A 16000-nucleotide genomic window follows, 5' to 3' on the forward strand; every position below is an offset into this window, starting at 1 on the left:
GCTCTCGTAGGCCAAGTGTCATAGTTCAGTGCACTCTGCTGTGGAATAGAGTTTTCTGAGATCCTCCCGATTACACAAAAAAGGCTTTGTAGTTTTGCTTGGTAGTTTAAAATAAACCCAACTGAGGAACCGGCAATACCAAAACCACTTGCAAAACCTAGTAAGGGCTTTAGGCCTGATACACAAGAGGTCAACATTTTGAAAATCCTTTGCATTAAACTTACATTACTTTTACCTCTTTGGCTTGGGCATGCCTGCAACATCTCATTTCCACTCCTTCAGTCTCAGTCCTTTTAACGTACACTCTCCATGCTCTGCTTTGGGTACCAGCAGAAAAGAGTTGCTGGGAGAATTCTTCAAGATTTTTCAAAAATATAGTGCCAAGTATATAGTCTACATATGTATAATACATACAGTATACACACAGCCACATAGTACAGCTATATGAACACACACTCACCTATAAAGCATATCACTTGTGAATCTGGGCAGCTCAATGAAGCGACCTGGAAGTGCTACCAGAACAGCATTTAGAAGATCCAGTCACTTGTCTTTGTGCCTAATACAGATACAGGAAACTTCATCTTGGACCTGTGTTTCTAAACATATCTCTGAGGACAACAGCATCCAGCCACTGGAGCTGTGATCCTCTGAGACAGCACGGCAAAAAGGAAAGAATGGCTCCACACTCTATATCAAGACATAAGACAATTCTGTGCTGCTAACTTTTTTGATTTTGATTTAGTGTATGTATGTTTTATAGGGGCTCTGGTCAAGTATGAGAATGTAATTTGCAGGAAGATTGAAAAATACAAGGATACTTAAAGGGCCTCCCTTAAGGGAAAAAAATTGGTGCTTACTATATCACAGGTGAAATTTTGGCTCAGCCAGAGTCAGTGGGAATTTAGCCAAGAGCCACGTTTCCAAACTGTAATTTCTCTTCAGAGGCTAGCATGATCTAGTATTGGATTTATCTCAGTCTGATTTGATCTCCGGAGAATGGGGCTTTTTTGGGGGGGGAAACACAAGAATGACTGTTCCACTAAATAAATATACAAGATACACAAGATAACTGTTGCTATAACAAAAGATATTATTATTATATTTAAGTTTACTTTGATAAGTATACGACCACAGAACCACTGTGCCACAGAAACAGCAGAAGCTTGGAGGATCAGCAAATCCCTGCTTTTCAAGAAAAAGGATACCTAAAATAGCTTTAACAGCTAAAATCCATTCCTCTGTTAAATAGAGGTTTATTCCTGAAACACACTTTTTAGACACTTTGTTTTCAATCCAATTTGGAGGTTTACGGACCAACCTGGTGTTATGGTGGTTGCTAAAGCAGTTGTATTAGTTGCTACAATTATATCTTCCTTCTACTCAAAGCTATAAACATTCCCACTTGTTGCATAATGCTGCAATTACTCTATAAACTCTGCTAGTCAGTTCACTGACTGCAAAATAAGTGTCAATGAGAGCCATTGGCCTGCACCGAGGATGAGAATGCAAATGGCAACCAGGGGATTCACCAAACAGATTTATGGAGGAGAGTTTATTGGCTGTTATCAAAACGTCCACAAGATTCAAACTTTCCTCAGCAAACATAATTTGCAATTGTAAACTAACAAAATTGCAATGGAACTTTCCACTGCAGGATGCGAAGGAGGAGAGAAAGAAACGCTGCTGTGCTGAGGGGGGTTGCGCTCGCCAGCACTGCCACCCTCCCAGCCTTAATTCCCCTTCTGTAACCCCCAGGGTTAAAAACATCCCCTTACTGTATGTGGTGCCTGGCCTCTACAGGGGCTGGAAAATGCTCAGACTCTCTCAGGGGTGCGAAGAGAAGCTCTCACTCTGACTAAGAGGAAGGAATATGGACAAAACGCCAGCAAGTCAGTTTTTATCTTCAATTTCTTGGACTAGTGCACACTATCAAAAGCCTTTTGCTTCTTCAAACCCTGCAGTTCCTCTTCAGTTGAGCTGTGAAGTTGTTTCATCAACAAACTCAATATAAACTCTCAATGACAAGCCTGGAAGATTTATGATTTTTGTCATCTTTAAATAGCCATCATAAAAAAAAAAATATATTGGCAAGTTGCTGAATTCATTTGCTGGGAATTGACACTTACTGATGGCTGCTGCTAAGGGATAATGTGGTGACCTGCTACAGTAACTACCAGATAAGAGCTGGCAATAAACTGAAAGGGGAAAAGAGCTTTAGGTCAAACATTTTCAAGTTCACGTGCCTGAAGACAAGCTTTGAAATGCATCTGTAAACACTAAATCAGAGGTCAGCTTTTCTGAACTGCTGCGTCCCTGCAGCCCCTATTGAAGCCAAATGCATTGTGCTATGGAAAATCATACCTCGGGCTGCTTCTTTAGGAGCCAAATATAGATGTATATGTCTAATGCTAGGTGTCAGAGAGAAAAAATTGGCCTCAAAGGAAAGAAAAACGAGAAGAGAGATTGCAGTGTGTTAGAGCAGCAGTATCACTCTCTCACTGCACAGTTATTTCTAATGAGAAAGATCAGCTTCTAACTTGTGTTTGCAAAACTAGGGTTCGAGGCCTTGATTTTATATTGTAGAAAAAAAATCACCATTTAGCAACAGAACTGCAGATTTCCTTTTTTTTAAGAACGGGGAAGACAAGGCAGCCCAGGTCTCAAACCCTCTGAAATCCACTCCTAAAAGCACCGTGGCTCACCACCCCCACAGCAGGCCCGCATTCCTATTGATACTAAACTTGGCACAGAGGAAACATCTTGACAGGGCTGGCTTGACAAATGTATGTGGGGAGAGCCTGGGCATCCTCATGGCACCACACCAGCAAGAATTCAGGTCAGGAGCCCAGCAGATATTTGGTAGCAACAGTGGGATTCCCACACAGAAGTGGCCTTTGCCAGGAGAAGTGTCTGGAAGCTTCTCCCTGGGATATGCTTAATCCTACTTTGCTGATGGGAATGGGATGAGGTAGTCTCCATTCCTCCCAGCCTTTACATTTCTAAGATGCAATGAACTAAGGCATCTTGGGTGACACCAAGGCATCTGGCTGTTCTCTCAAGAATGTACATTTTTGGCAGAGAGACGTCCAAATTGCTCCTCTCCGCCAGCAGGACAGACTTTTGGCTTCCCCTGCTGCTCTCTGTGCTGGAGATCAAGAGCGAAAGTGTAGACAGAAAGGGGAGACAGCTGCAAGGACCCATTAGTTATATTCCACTGTCACCAGGGAGTTTCCCTACTCACTCTCCCTGCCTCCTTCCACAGTCACTGGGTGCCTCCCATTTTCCCTATACCTGCTGGTCAGCATCACCCCATTTGTTCCATGCTCCCTATTGCTGCAGGACATGGCATGTAGGAAACAATGCCCCATCCCTAACAAGGGTCACAGATGCATGGAGCTGGTCTACCACGACTGCCCATCTCCAAAGCATGCTTTCTGCAATACCACCAAAAAGCAAGCAGGGCAGAGGCTGCCTGGCTTGTATGCTGCATTACAGAGCTGCTGTCCTGTGATGGAGCAGAGTTAGGGTGGAGACCACATTGTTAAAATGTTGCTTTCAGCACACTAGTGGCATGTTAGGTGCTAAATGCTTCAGTCTGTCCCCATAACATGACCCAAAACCCAAAGAAATCCATTCTGCGTAATTGCTCAACTTTGCACTAAACCCTACCAGCATGACTGTCAGTGCAGCGTAACAGCAACATGGAGGGACTGGTGGAGTCTCACCATGAACAAAAGCAGGCGGTGGATTTATGAGGCTGAAGATAAACACCCAGGGTCAACCGGTGGCAATCATGGTTCCAGTCATGACAGTCATGGTCCACCCAGACTTCTGAACAGAGGAGGTGTCAAAAAGGAGAAGGGTGAGAACTGCAGCAAAGATGTGACTGAAGCTGCAGACAGGTAAATCATGGATTATGGATGTGCAAGCTAAAGCCAGAGAACCAGGAAGGAAAAGTCCATGTAAATGCAGTGAGCAAAGCCAAACCTACTCTATAACCAAGTCCAAAGAAAGGCAGCATGCTTTGGACAGTCTCAGAGATAATGAATTAAGGAGAATGAATAAAATTAACAACAACCTTAGAGGCTAACCCAGAGATATTGGGAAATAGGCATCAGCACCAGCATGAGTTACTGGCTGAGGAAGAGCCTGGCCATGTCTAGGCTCAGGGATTGCGCAAGTGACACCCAGGAGGTTACCAGCTCTTGCAGATGGATCACAGGGCCCTGCAAGGCACAGCGCTCATGTATTTCAGCACGAACAACCAGCTCCTACAATACTTAAACAAAACATGGCTCTTAATCAACAGATCGAATTTTGAGAAACCTGAGTGTGAGGCGGGTGCCAGAACCCACAGCCAGTGAAAGTTGTTACGCACCAGAGGACATGGCCAGACCAGGCTTTGAGCCTGAAATGACTGTGATGGGAGCAGCATATTTTCTCTTTTTAATGCATTGCTGTTTCCTGCACTGTGTGGTTACAACAGTGCAGGTGACAGTGCAGCTGAATGGTGACACCAAATACCACAAAGACTAACTTCTCATAGCTCTTCTCGGGGCTACAGAGGTTGAATCTGACTATGGCTTTCATCTGATCAGCCTTAGTAAATTCAACAGGGTTGCTAAATGAGGCGCAGAAATAACAGAAGGATTGTCCCTCACTTGAAAAAGTTGCAGTCTCTAGAGCTCAGGGTTGGGCTCTAGTAACCAAACCGAAGTGCAAACCTCATGTCTGTAAAAACTGTCTCACAGGCAATAGGAAACTATGCTTCATTAACGAGCAACTCAGCAGCTTGCACATGGGCTGTGTTTTGTAGTGTAACAGATTTAGGAATAGCAATGGCTCAGGTTGACATGACAAGTTTGGAAAAGACAAAGACAGGAAGATTTCTCAAAGCTTTTGACAAGGAGGTTTGCAGTCATTTTCTCGTGGTTTCTTGTTTTTCTCACACTTAGCAGAGGAGTATCATGCTAGAGCTCTGTCAAAAGTCTAATTCCAAGCACTGGGGTACATAAGTGCTGTCCGATGCAACCATTTCAAAGCTGCTTTCGTTTGGTCCTGCTTCCTCTGGATCTTCTATTCTTCAGCCTTGGTTTGCTCTGGGGGAAAAAGGCTTCTGTGCTTTTTTAGTGCTTGCTCCTCTACTTTGGTCAGAGTTTCTGCTGTTGCATGCTGAAACTTTCTGCCTTTTCTTCATATAGAAAATCTTATCAAAGGTTCAGAGGGCAACATACCTCTAGAACAAGTGCCGAATCAAGACCTCGCTGTCCTGTTAACATATCTACATTTATTTCTGAGTGTAGCCATGGATTACAGAAAACTGGAAATGTGCAGGCTCTTCTATATCCAAGATCTCTATGCCTTTTATTTGCATTTTAGGTGCTGTAAGGAAATAAAGAGATTATATTTCTCCTGTTCTTCTAAATGCTGCGGGTTCTGCAGGATCTGTCACATAGTCAGCCCCACAAATAGTAGAAAATGTTGTTCATGTATGTAGCTAGCTCTGGAGAAACTGTGTTTAGTAATGCATCCCTGAGAGGGGATTTTTCAAAGGAGATGCAAAACAAAGTACCTGACCCCCTTGTGATCACTGCTGCAAATACATCCTAATGCTACCCTCCAGGCCAAATCACAGTTGTTAACATTCATTACAGGGCACCATCTCCTAAGATCTGGGCATCCCAAAACAGGCAAGAGCAGCTGGGTGTGCTCTTTTTGAAAGGCAGGTGCACGGGCACGTCTTCTGAACACTGCAAGTACGCAAGAGAAAAATAACATTCCCTTTCTTGGAACTTATTTTCGGCGGTTGAACATTTCACAAAGAGAAACTGTTAGTGCAAACACTCAAAAGGTCAATCTCTAAATAAACAGAGAGACAGAGTGATGAAAGGGGTTAGTTGTTATTAATGAAGCTGAGATGATCACAAGTCAAAAAAAGCAAAGCAGCAGTGAAGACAGGGAGCTACGAGCACGCTAGAAATTTTGGCAAGATCACATTTGAAGATACAAAAACCAAAAGTTACATTCCCCATCCTGACATGGAACATACCCCCAAAAATCCTTCCCTACTTTTCACGGGGATTTTAGCTACTTTTCAGCTACTTTCAGTCAGTTTAGGAGGACCAACAACTGGTTTTGCACTAGAAACGAGCACCACCTATCCCCACATAAATACTATTCTCATACCAAGACAAAGCACGAAAACAAACCTAATTTGCACCTACTACACAAACCTTCCTTTACCTTCTTGCCTGAACAGAATTTCCCTCCAAATCAGATACACATTTTTCCCTGACACATAGTATCAGTAAAACATGGTGTGTGGCTCAGATTATAAGAAATCTGTACAGGGTCAATTAAGAAAAAGAAAAACCAACCAACCAAACAAAAAAGATGATGACAACATTAGGCAAAAGAAAATAATTGAAAACATTTAGGGAAACTTTGATGATGTAAATCCTGTCCGATGGTGTTTTCTTTTGGGACTTGCTTGTTTACCAGTTATGTGGCAGCGTTACATTGACTGTAAATATGTACTTTACAGAAAATGCAGAACCGTAGAAGTTACAGGTCAGTTCTTGGTTCTGAGGTGAAATTCAACTCTGATTATGTATCCCAGTTAAGGACTGGGCTCCTTATAATGAGCTAAACCCCAAACATCAGCACAGTCAAAATTTGGCTCTACCATTTGTAGCTTGACCCTAGGTAAGCCTCAGACAGAACCATTTGTGGTTCAAAACAAACAAACAAAAAAAAAAATCCCTTGATGTTTCTGAGTCATCACATTGCATTAGTTCAGTTTTCAAAGGTGAATTTGTCTCAGTCAGTCATAGAGCTTTTGGTGGATCAGTAAGTGCTTCATGGATCAAAGGCAATTTGGCATCAAGGACACCACTCATATGGAGGTTTCACCTATGTGAGAACAGCCACGTGTTCACATCACGCAGAGCCTCATGGCAAGGCTGCGAGTGGCTATTTGCAACTGCTCAGGGCCAGGCCCCAGGTTGCTGAGAACAAGGAGAGCACTTTGGACATTCCAGTGAATATTAAACATTTGCTAAAAGGGCAGGATGAAGTCTTCCCTCACACTTGAGTAAAACCTCTCCGTGCCATCTCACGTTGTGCTGTACATCTTGTCCTCCTCCTGCTGGCACCCATCCAGGACAGTGTAATTAGAGGACACATTGCGTGACAAGAGCAAACAATACGGCAAATATACACAGATACATGGCCCCAGCTGCACAAGTGCCAGTGTCCCAGCACAAGCAAACAAAGGTGCTCAAAAGAAAGCCAGCAGCTCCCCAGACACTGAATGACAATGGGAAACTGTCCAAAACAAAGACTGGGACCAAAACAGCTCATGCACTGATGGGAAAATTAGCATGTCTCGCAAGATGCTGATCTGTATACGTGGCACCAGCAGATTTGCAAATGACCCAGGTAAAGAGAGCAATGGTTATATGCACTGGCCTTCTACAATACAGGGAATGGCAGAAACTGGTGAGTCTAACAGTCTCTTGGCTTGGGGAAAAAAATGTAAAAAAAGGAAGGACTGCCAGTATTATAGATCAAGGTGCTGAGGAAACAGAAAAGGAAACAGCAATGAACTGCTGAAACTCACCGCTACAAGAAATAACCAGGACAAACACTGCTGGGTCAACAGAGCATCAAACATGATGGAAGCCTGGCCCTGGTCTTGACCTGTCGCCTCTAGGTTAAAACATGTTCATGTTAAAACATGAACACTGAGGGAGGGAAATGCTGAAGGTCAACCCTGCATGGTGCCCGATGCTTTCAACAGAAGCCAGCCAGTTGCACAAATTTCTCATTATATGTTAGAAAATGCAAGAGAGATGTAGTGAGGAGAAGGGAATATGTACATTCATGTATCAGCAAGTACTAATGTGTGTTGTGGTGGCAAGAGACTGAGAACAGGGAGAGATCAAACAAGCAGGGCTGACTATGCCTTGAGCTACACTCAAAGCCTTTCTTGAGGTTTGCTCTTTCAGTGCTGTCCAGAGGAGGAATTTAGGACTTACTCCATCGTGAGGCTGCCCTAGCCTTTAGACTAAGACAAGGTATGGGGTAAACTTACATGCTGTGTGGACAGTCCTATCCCCTAATAAACAACTCAACCAAATGATTAATTAGTAAAACGTTATCTCAAAGGCAGCTGGTGACCGCTGGCTGTCCCCTTTCCCTTGCGCTCTGAAACAAGCAGACAAGGAACACACACACACAAACCCACCCGTGTTTGCTTTGCTTGCTGCCCCATGCCTGCACATCCCAGCCAGTGAGGCAATGTCGTTCTGTAGCATCACTTGAAAGACATCCAAACTCCAGCTTCTGGCCTAGGCTTACCACCCGTGGTGCCCAGCAGCTCCCAGGAGGACACCCAGACATGACCTCTTCCCTCGGAGCTTCTCTGGCAAGCCAGCACAGCAGGAACCAAGGAAAACTGAAAGACTCACTGAATCTTGGATTTGGTGGTTTGGATGGCCTCACACAACAACCCTTAGGCCCAACAGGTGCCATCACAACTTCTCCTTTTAAGAGGAAGCACAGACCGCTGCATGTCAAAACCTCTGGGTTCACTTCCCCACTTCAGCACCAACTTGCTCTTTGGACTTGGGCACATTAATTAACCCAAGCAAGGTCTGGTTTCCCTGTCTGCATGAAGAGTAACAGCTATTCAGAGGCATTCTTATGGTCCTTCACTGCTTGCACACAGAAGTCTCCAGGCTTCTTCCCTTGCAGGCAGATTTAGAGATCCCACCAGAGTCCCTATGAAAGAAGAATGAGCCACCTGAATCGCATATGCCTGGGGCAAGCAGGCCGATGGGGGAAATCAGTGTGGGACAGCTCATTCACAGTAACCTCCAGGGGAATGAAGGTAACATAAGATCCAAGCTGTCAAACCAAGGTGGCAAATTATTTGATCAGAGTGTGCTAAAGGCTAACATTAAGCCACTTAAACTAACCCACGTTTTGTTTGAAGACAACTCATTGCCCATGTTCAGCTGAAGGCCAAAAGTTGCAGTCCTCAGTATTAAAGTGCTTTGAACTTCTTGGATAGGAAGCACGAAAGGAGCAGCAATCATGGGTGATCACAGGTGAACAGCCAACACCGAGAACATGGTAGAGCTCTAGAAGTGCAATTATCCAGCTGATATTTGCCTACATACATGCACATGCATGTGGGTATTAACACCCCACAGCAAGCCCCAGACTCAATGTATGTCAGGCAGTTGCCAGGTTGCTTCCTCCTGTCAGGTAGGATTTTATATTCATTCTTGTAGTCCCCTGATTTATGAGTCCTCATGGTCCTCCCAGCACTCAAATCTCTTGGGCTCCTGCCAATCTAAATCTATCCAGTGGCAATCACACAGGTCTGAGTAAAGCTGCACACCTTTGCTGAGGAATCACAGTCTTCTGCTATTCAGTGAAAAATCAGTGCTGGGGAAGAAAGGCATCTGCAGAACAGCTGAGGCAGATATGAGCTGATATGAAACCATCAGCAATAAACTCTCATCAGCAAAAACTCAGTGTAGCTGCCTTGCTCACTGTCATCACAAAGCTCCGGACCTTGTATATTGAACCTCGCGCACAGACCTTGTATATATTCATTGCTGAGGAGGAGTGAACAGCTGCCTCTTGTGCAGAGTGTAAGTGAAGCAGGAAAAAACCTCTCTCCAAGAAAAATTGGATGTGAGATACAGAGAAATCCTTCTGGGAAAAATCAGGAGTAGGGGGCTGGAAAGAAAGCTTAAGAGGAAACACCTATCTGTAAAAATGGCCCAAATTTTCAACATTATTTCTGCTTTGTATCTGTGAGGATGCATGTTTACAACCAACCCGGTCTGACACCTATCTTTGCTCTCTAGCTATACTGCCAACAGTCCTTTCTGAGCAGTCCTAAATCACTGGTGGTGTCTGCACACAAATAACCCAAATCAGCCACATCCCACTCAAAGCTACAGTAAACCCAGAAATAGATGGGCATCCACTGTGGGGTGCCATTTACCTAAGCTGTTCTGCTACTGCATTTCTCTTGCTGCTTCTTTACAAGAACTCACACGTGGATACCTTGTTATATGGGAAGTAAAATCTCTGTTTGCTCAGAATCAATGTCTCATGAAAGAAAGGACCAAAAACTGTTAAGGCTAGTATATACCAGTCCAAGCTCTCCTACATACCAGCAAGTATAATATGTAGACCAGAGCTAACTGTAAAACCAGAATTAGGTTCAATGTGTAATTGTTTTAGGCAGGCAGGGAGTAACAGAATAGAAGAGGCTACTCTGTGATTTACTCAGTCTCCTAGTTGTTGCTTATGAAGCCCAGATGACAAACACTATGTTAGCCTCTGACCTATACTCCCAGCTGTTATTAAACCAACATAGTTGCTCCAAAGTTAATACAGCTATACGACATCACTCTGGTCAACTATACATATCACAAATGGTAACCTGTACATTACAACTCAAGTGCCTTCATAGAAAAGATCAAACTCACTGCTAAAATATTATTCCATACATATTCTTTATATGGGCTTCATATATGTGGTGTCGTATATGCTGTGGCTTTTTTGGATGTTTACATGCTTCCATTCCTGGCTTCTCGTCTCATAAACTCCCAACAGCTGGAATTACTGTACAGAGATAGCCCGACTCTAGCTGTAAAACAGCTCCTTTCATAAATGAGTTTGTTTTACAGCCTTCTAAAACTGAATGGGGCATAACATGACCACCAAATGTCAGATGAGCCATCCCAGACTGAACACCAAAGGAAACTGGTTGAACAATCCTTAACACCGGGCACCAATGTTTATCCTCTTCCTCATTTCCCACATTCTTTGCATCTGATTCATCATAAAACATGCAGATGCTTCAGTAACAGAAAAGCCCAGGATGCTACCAGTCATGCCTGGTCTCACTGGCCTTTCCCCATGCTTGGCAACAAAACAAAACAGGGACTTATGCCATGGCGAGGCATTAACTATTCCCGCTCTAAGCACACACTCAGCAGGTGAGAGAGTGGCCCACATTCATCCTAAATCCCACCAAAGCCCTTAGACCCGGACAACATCAGAATGCTGCATCGTTCCTCAAGGCTAGCATGTGTATACCGCACTGTCCTGAAGCTAATTCATCCTTAAAACCATGACTTGCTTAATTAATTCATTCTCCATATCTGAGGCAACCTTTTTATCTCCTCAGCGCAGGTACCTAGCTATCCCTCTGTCACTGCATCAAGACACAGACCGATGGAGGAGAAAGCCATGTGGCTGCTATCCATGTGAGCCTGGCTCAGTTATTTTCTCCCTCTGTGAGTATGAGGAAACGACCATAAAAGCAGGAGATTGTCGCATGTCTTTCAGAAGCTTTGTGAAGAATTTAGTTAAGATTCATAAGAGGACTCTGAAAATATAAAACAGTATGTAAATGCTAAAAGTTAACCGCTTTTAATAGCCACAGATTTAAGAGAGGTCTTTTCTTCGTTTCCATACAAAGGTGCAGAAATATCCTTCGTTGCAAATAACCACTATGCCTGCTGTGAGAGGCTCTGCACATGATTTCAATTGCCTTTCACATAGAAAATAGGAATAATACTTTGCATTTATAGACTTTAAAACTACTTTGCAGACAATCAAGTCTCAAAACCCCCACTGTGATACAGGAGGCAAACATTATACCCGTTTTACAGAGGAAACTAAAAGGGAAAAAGGTTAAACTACCCAGCCTAGAGCCAGGAAGGAGACATCTGAGAAATCAGGCATGTTAGCAAGGCCTATCTAGACCCACGCTTGCTCTTCTTAGTAAACAGTTAACTCCTTTGCTCTCAAACTTCTATACAGCAGGGTGTACACACTACATGGCAAGTGGCCACAGCATTTATCTGTATTATGAGCATATTTAATCTTCTATAGATATTTCTGTTAACAACAGAGAGTGCTTGGAATTGCATGAGGACACTTATTCCATTTTCTAGCATGTGTGGCAGTAGAAAAGTTGTTGACAACTAAAAGTTAACCAAGCATTTATTTTTAGAACTTAAGTCCGACGTTATAGTGTCTGGACTCATAACTACCCATTTCTCTGACATTAAGCTGAGCTACCACATGAGAAAATTGCTAGAATGATAGTATTTCCAGGGCATACTGAGTCACTGTCCAACATCTAAAATGGGAAATAAAATAATTTCTCAGAAACTCTCAGCACAGTGGGAGGCAAAGTTTGCAGGAACTCAGCTTATGTAGAAAAATTCAGGTTTCTACTCTAAAACAGGTTCCTCGGCACTGAACACACTTTTTTTTTTTTTTCCATTTTCCAATGATAGAAAAACAATTAGGTCCCATGGTATGGACTTCTAGGCATTATCTAGTATTTAGAACAATTATGAAGCAACACTACTAAAATTTTAAAGGTGATAACCAGGGAGCAGCAGCAGCACTGTGCAGACTCAGAAGTATGTATAATTTTTTGCTTTGATCTGATCCATCCTAGTGATGTGCTGTGGTCCCTGCCTGGAGGCTCTTTCTGACCAGTCCCTGGAGAAAGATGCTCATGAACCTCATCCCTGCCTACAGCAGGAATTCCCATCCCAGGTGAGACCACCTAGGCTTGCCTCCTCAGTGGCCCATGGGGAATGCTAATGTAAAAGAGTAGGAAAGTCCCTAGGGCAGTGGTTTTCTGCCTCTTAATTTGCCTACCTTTTTTTTTCCTCCCTTGGATGCACAGGCCCCCACATAATGAATTTAAGCTTCCAACAACAGGCCATCATAGATCAGGGGGAAGTACAGCTCAGAAGTAATTTGCTGACGCTTGGGATTTGCAAGGTGAAAACCGCTGATCTACTGTACAGGTACGGGATAGCCTGTCCTCCAGAGAAGCAGCTGTCTAAGGTCTCACAGTTAATGATTAACTAACTCCTAAATGGAAGCAGAAGGGTTGATGAGGGTTTACAACTGCATGTCCTTTTTATTCTTTTTAAAAGCAGAAACAGATGTTTCCAACCATCACAAACCTCCATTCCACAAATCTCTTGCTCTGGCTGTTACCTTGAGGTAGTGACTTCCAAAAGCTGAATTAAAAAACAAACAAATTAATTGTTTTGCTGGAAGGTTCAGAAAAGAGTCTGGGACAGAGAGTCAGAGGTTGAATGCATTCCCTCACACAGCAGCATGCCTCCTGCACACTCAGAAGGCAGAAGACAGCATGGGAAAATCCTGTTCTAACACTGTTTTTTCTGCTGGTAATCAGGGTCTTCAAGACTGCCAGTTCAACTGGAGAAGAGCCCTGGAAAGTCTTCTGCTTTGTCAGCGACACAGTCTCAAGTATAAACCCCATCTCATGTGTCAGTACGCAGTCTGGACGCTTTTGCTAGCATTAATTTAAATTTCTAAACAAATACCAGACCCTACCAACTTGTGTAATGGTGAAGAAGTTAATTTTACCTGAGATGTCTGGGGTGTTCCCCCCGCCTTTTGTCTCCCACTTTAAATTGATGTCATCTTGATTTAAAAAAAAAAAAAAGGGGGGGGGGGGACGGGACACGGGGACATTTTTGCTGCTTGCAGATATGAATTTGTGTGCATTTTCCATCTTTTAACTAACAAACAAGAGGTGAAAAAAAAGTTAATTTTTCTAGCAGCCTGCTGTGATATAAATAAAAATAATAGGTACATTCACAGATTTTAAACATTTTACAGCCACTGCTGCAAAAAGCAATTTTAATTTATAACCACAGAGTCTTGCAAAACATATAACGAAGACATAACAAAATGGAATGTTTATCCTGTGGCTCCCATTAGACCTCTTCCATTCAATGGTTGTAACTAATGACTTGTTTTTCCACTTTTGTATTGGAAGCCTTATTATTGGGCTGCACTGAGCATACCTTATTTGATTTCCCTAGCAATGTCTGCACCTCTTGCTGAAGCCTGCAATTAGATGTTTATGAAATAATATTAAAAAGCTGCATAATCTCTTCTGTGGTCAAAAATTTAAAAAAAAAAAAAAAGCCAGCAACAAACCAGCCCTGTTTGTATAATATTATTCTGAGTACAATAGAGTAATATTCACTCCAGTGCATGTGTCCTTTTGACTAACCACTTCTATCTGACAACCTTTTTTTGGCAACAGAACACACTGTACTTTTTGGATAATTGACTGCAGAATATAATGTTGTTTATTCAAAAGCGGGTCACACGGAACTGAGCTTCCAGTTGTCTTTATCCTTTTACCTTTCTTATCTTCATGCTGTTTAAATTTATGCTGAATTTCTTTTAATTACACATATGGTTTTAATTGCTGTGCTGTTTTTATTCACCAGAAGGTGATCTGATGGTGAAAGGGTAAAGAAAGGCGGGTGGGAAGCTAAATTCAGATTTGAAAACTATATTTGGACATACTTATTGGTGACCAATCTCACAAAGAAACAAACACAAGCACATGCATTTCCAACACCCTTTGTTATCTACAGGGACACGTTTGCCTGGAATACAACTGCAGTGTTTCTTTGTACTTAAAATCTACTAGAAAGGCTCATCCACCACTTGCTCAGTGATCTGGAAATTCAACAGCAGCAAAAGCCCCAGTTTTAAGCTTTAGTCTTGGGGGACAAGCACCCTTAGGGAAAATGATGTGGAAACATCCAGAAGTCGTGAAAAGTCATGAAAAATCTACATTATGGGAAATGCAGTTAAGGAAAACGGCTTAGGAGAAAGTTTTAACTGAAGCATTCAAATGAGGCTGTGCAAGAATTGTTGTGTTTCTAAAACATGTTCTTGGGATGCAGCCTGAGGAAAGAGAGGTCACAAATAAGAGTTACTTAACAGGAGGGAGAAAGGACTTTGATGTGGCAAAGGAAACTAAAGAGCCTTCTTCTAACACAAGCTGGAGAAGGAGGTCCCTCTCTGATGCTGATCATCAGACCAGGGGAACACGATAGTCACCTGGGACTTTAAATCTGCAAGATACTCACGGAACTGAGGTTTACAAGAGTACAAATGTTGCAGGGCACTTCTTCACGAAGATTTCTTCAGTCATCGACTTAGACTGAAAAATGAAACCCACCAGGCTTCCTGGTGACAGCTTAGAAGGAATCTATCAGTGGCAAATATACAGCAGGAGCTTCCTTGGCCATTTATGCAATATTCTTCCCTGAAAAAGCCACGAGTTTTCACTTCAAGCTCTCTCACAGCAAGAACAGAAAGGCGATTCATTTAATGAGAGACCAGCTCTCACAAAGCTGGAGGAAACCCCTGAAAAAAATATTCTTCAGGTGTTGGTAAAATAGAGTCTAACTAGGCAATAACAGGATGAAAATTATTATAGCTAATCTGCTGTATTATAGCTCAGGCGTGGTTCTATTTGACTGATGACTAAAGTAATCCTAATACGTCAGTTTAAATTACTGCCAATTCATTTGAGGAAATTTTGTTTGTTTGTTTAGAAAAAGATTTAATTGGGGGGGATGAGTGATACTGACAGTAATAATAATTCATCTGTCTGTGCTGGTGCTAAACCACACCGTGGAAAATCCTTGCTAATGCTAGATTGATCAGCTAACACACAGCAGCTCCGCTCTTCTAATTTGTTTTATGTAGCTGACTTTAGACAGCACATTTCAGTCTGGACTATTTTGAGGATCCATGTAAACTAAGTCACTACCCTATTAGTGTGGATAAAGAAGCATATAAATACTACTCTGCTACAAGCAAGACACAGTTCATCTGATATTTTTTCAAGCAGAGAGAATACACTGCATTTGGAACAAAGAAGAAAATGTGATTGGAAAGTTTAGAGCCCTTAAATTAATTCCCTAGACAAAAAGTTGAGGCACCATATTCATATTATCATGTTATGTAACTTGCTCTGGAGCCAGGCAGCTACTAAGTGAAATAGCATGAGTTATAAAAACAAAATATTGTTGTGAAAACAATTTTACAGCTTTATAATTCACTATTATTTTCATTTAAGAACAAAACTGTCAGT

General features: G+C 42.5%; 1 protein-coding gene across 23 annotated transcripts in view; it reads right to left on the reverse strand.

Annotated features, from left to right (window-relative positions):
• Positions 1–16000, reverse strand: part of LPP (LIM domain containing preferred translocation partner in lipoma) — a 348295-nt gene that overhangs the window by 108093 nt on the left and 224202 nt on the right. The window contains exon 9 of one of the 23 annotated variants that reach the window (XM_074834003.1): positions 5334–5385. The exons of the other annotated variants lie outside the window; for them this stretch is intronic. Within the exon in view, the coding sequence (XP_074690104.1) occupies positions 5368–5385 (18 nt within the window). The 3' untranslated portion in view covers positions 5334–5367. Of the gene's footprint in view, positions 1–5333; positions 5386–16000 lie in introns of those variants that run through there. 23 annotated transcript variants of the gene reach the window in all.

This window comes from Strix aluco, chromosome 9 (genome assembly GCF_031877795.1).
Source record: "Strix aluco isolate bStrAlu1 chromosome 9, bStrAlu1.hap1, whole genome shotgun sequence".
Taxonomy (NCBI): Eukaryota; Metazoa; Chordata; class Aves; order Strigiformes; family Strigidae; genus Strix; species Strix aluco.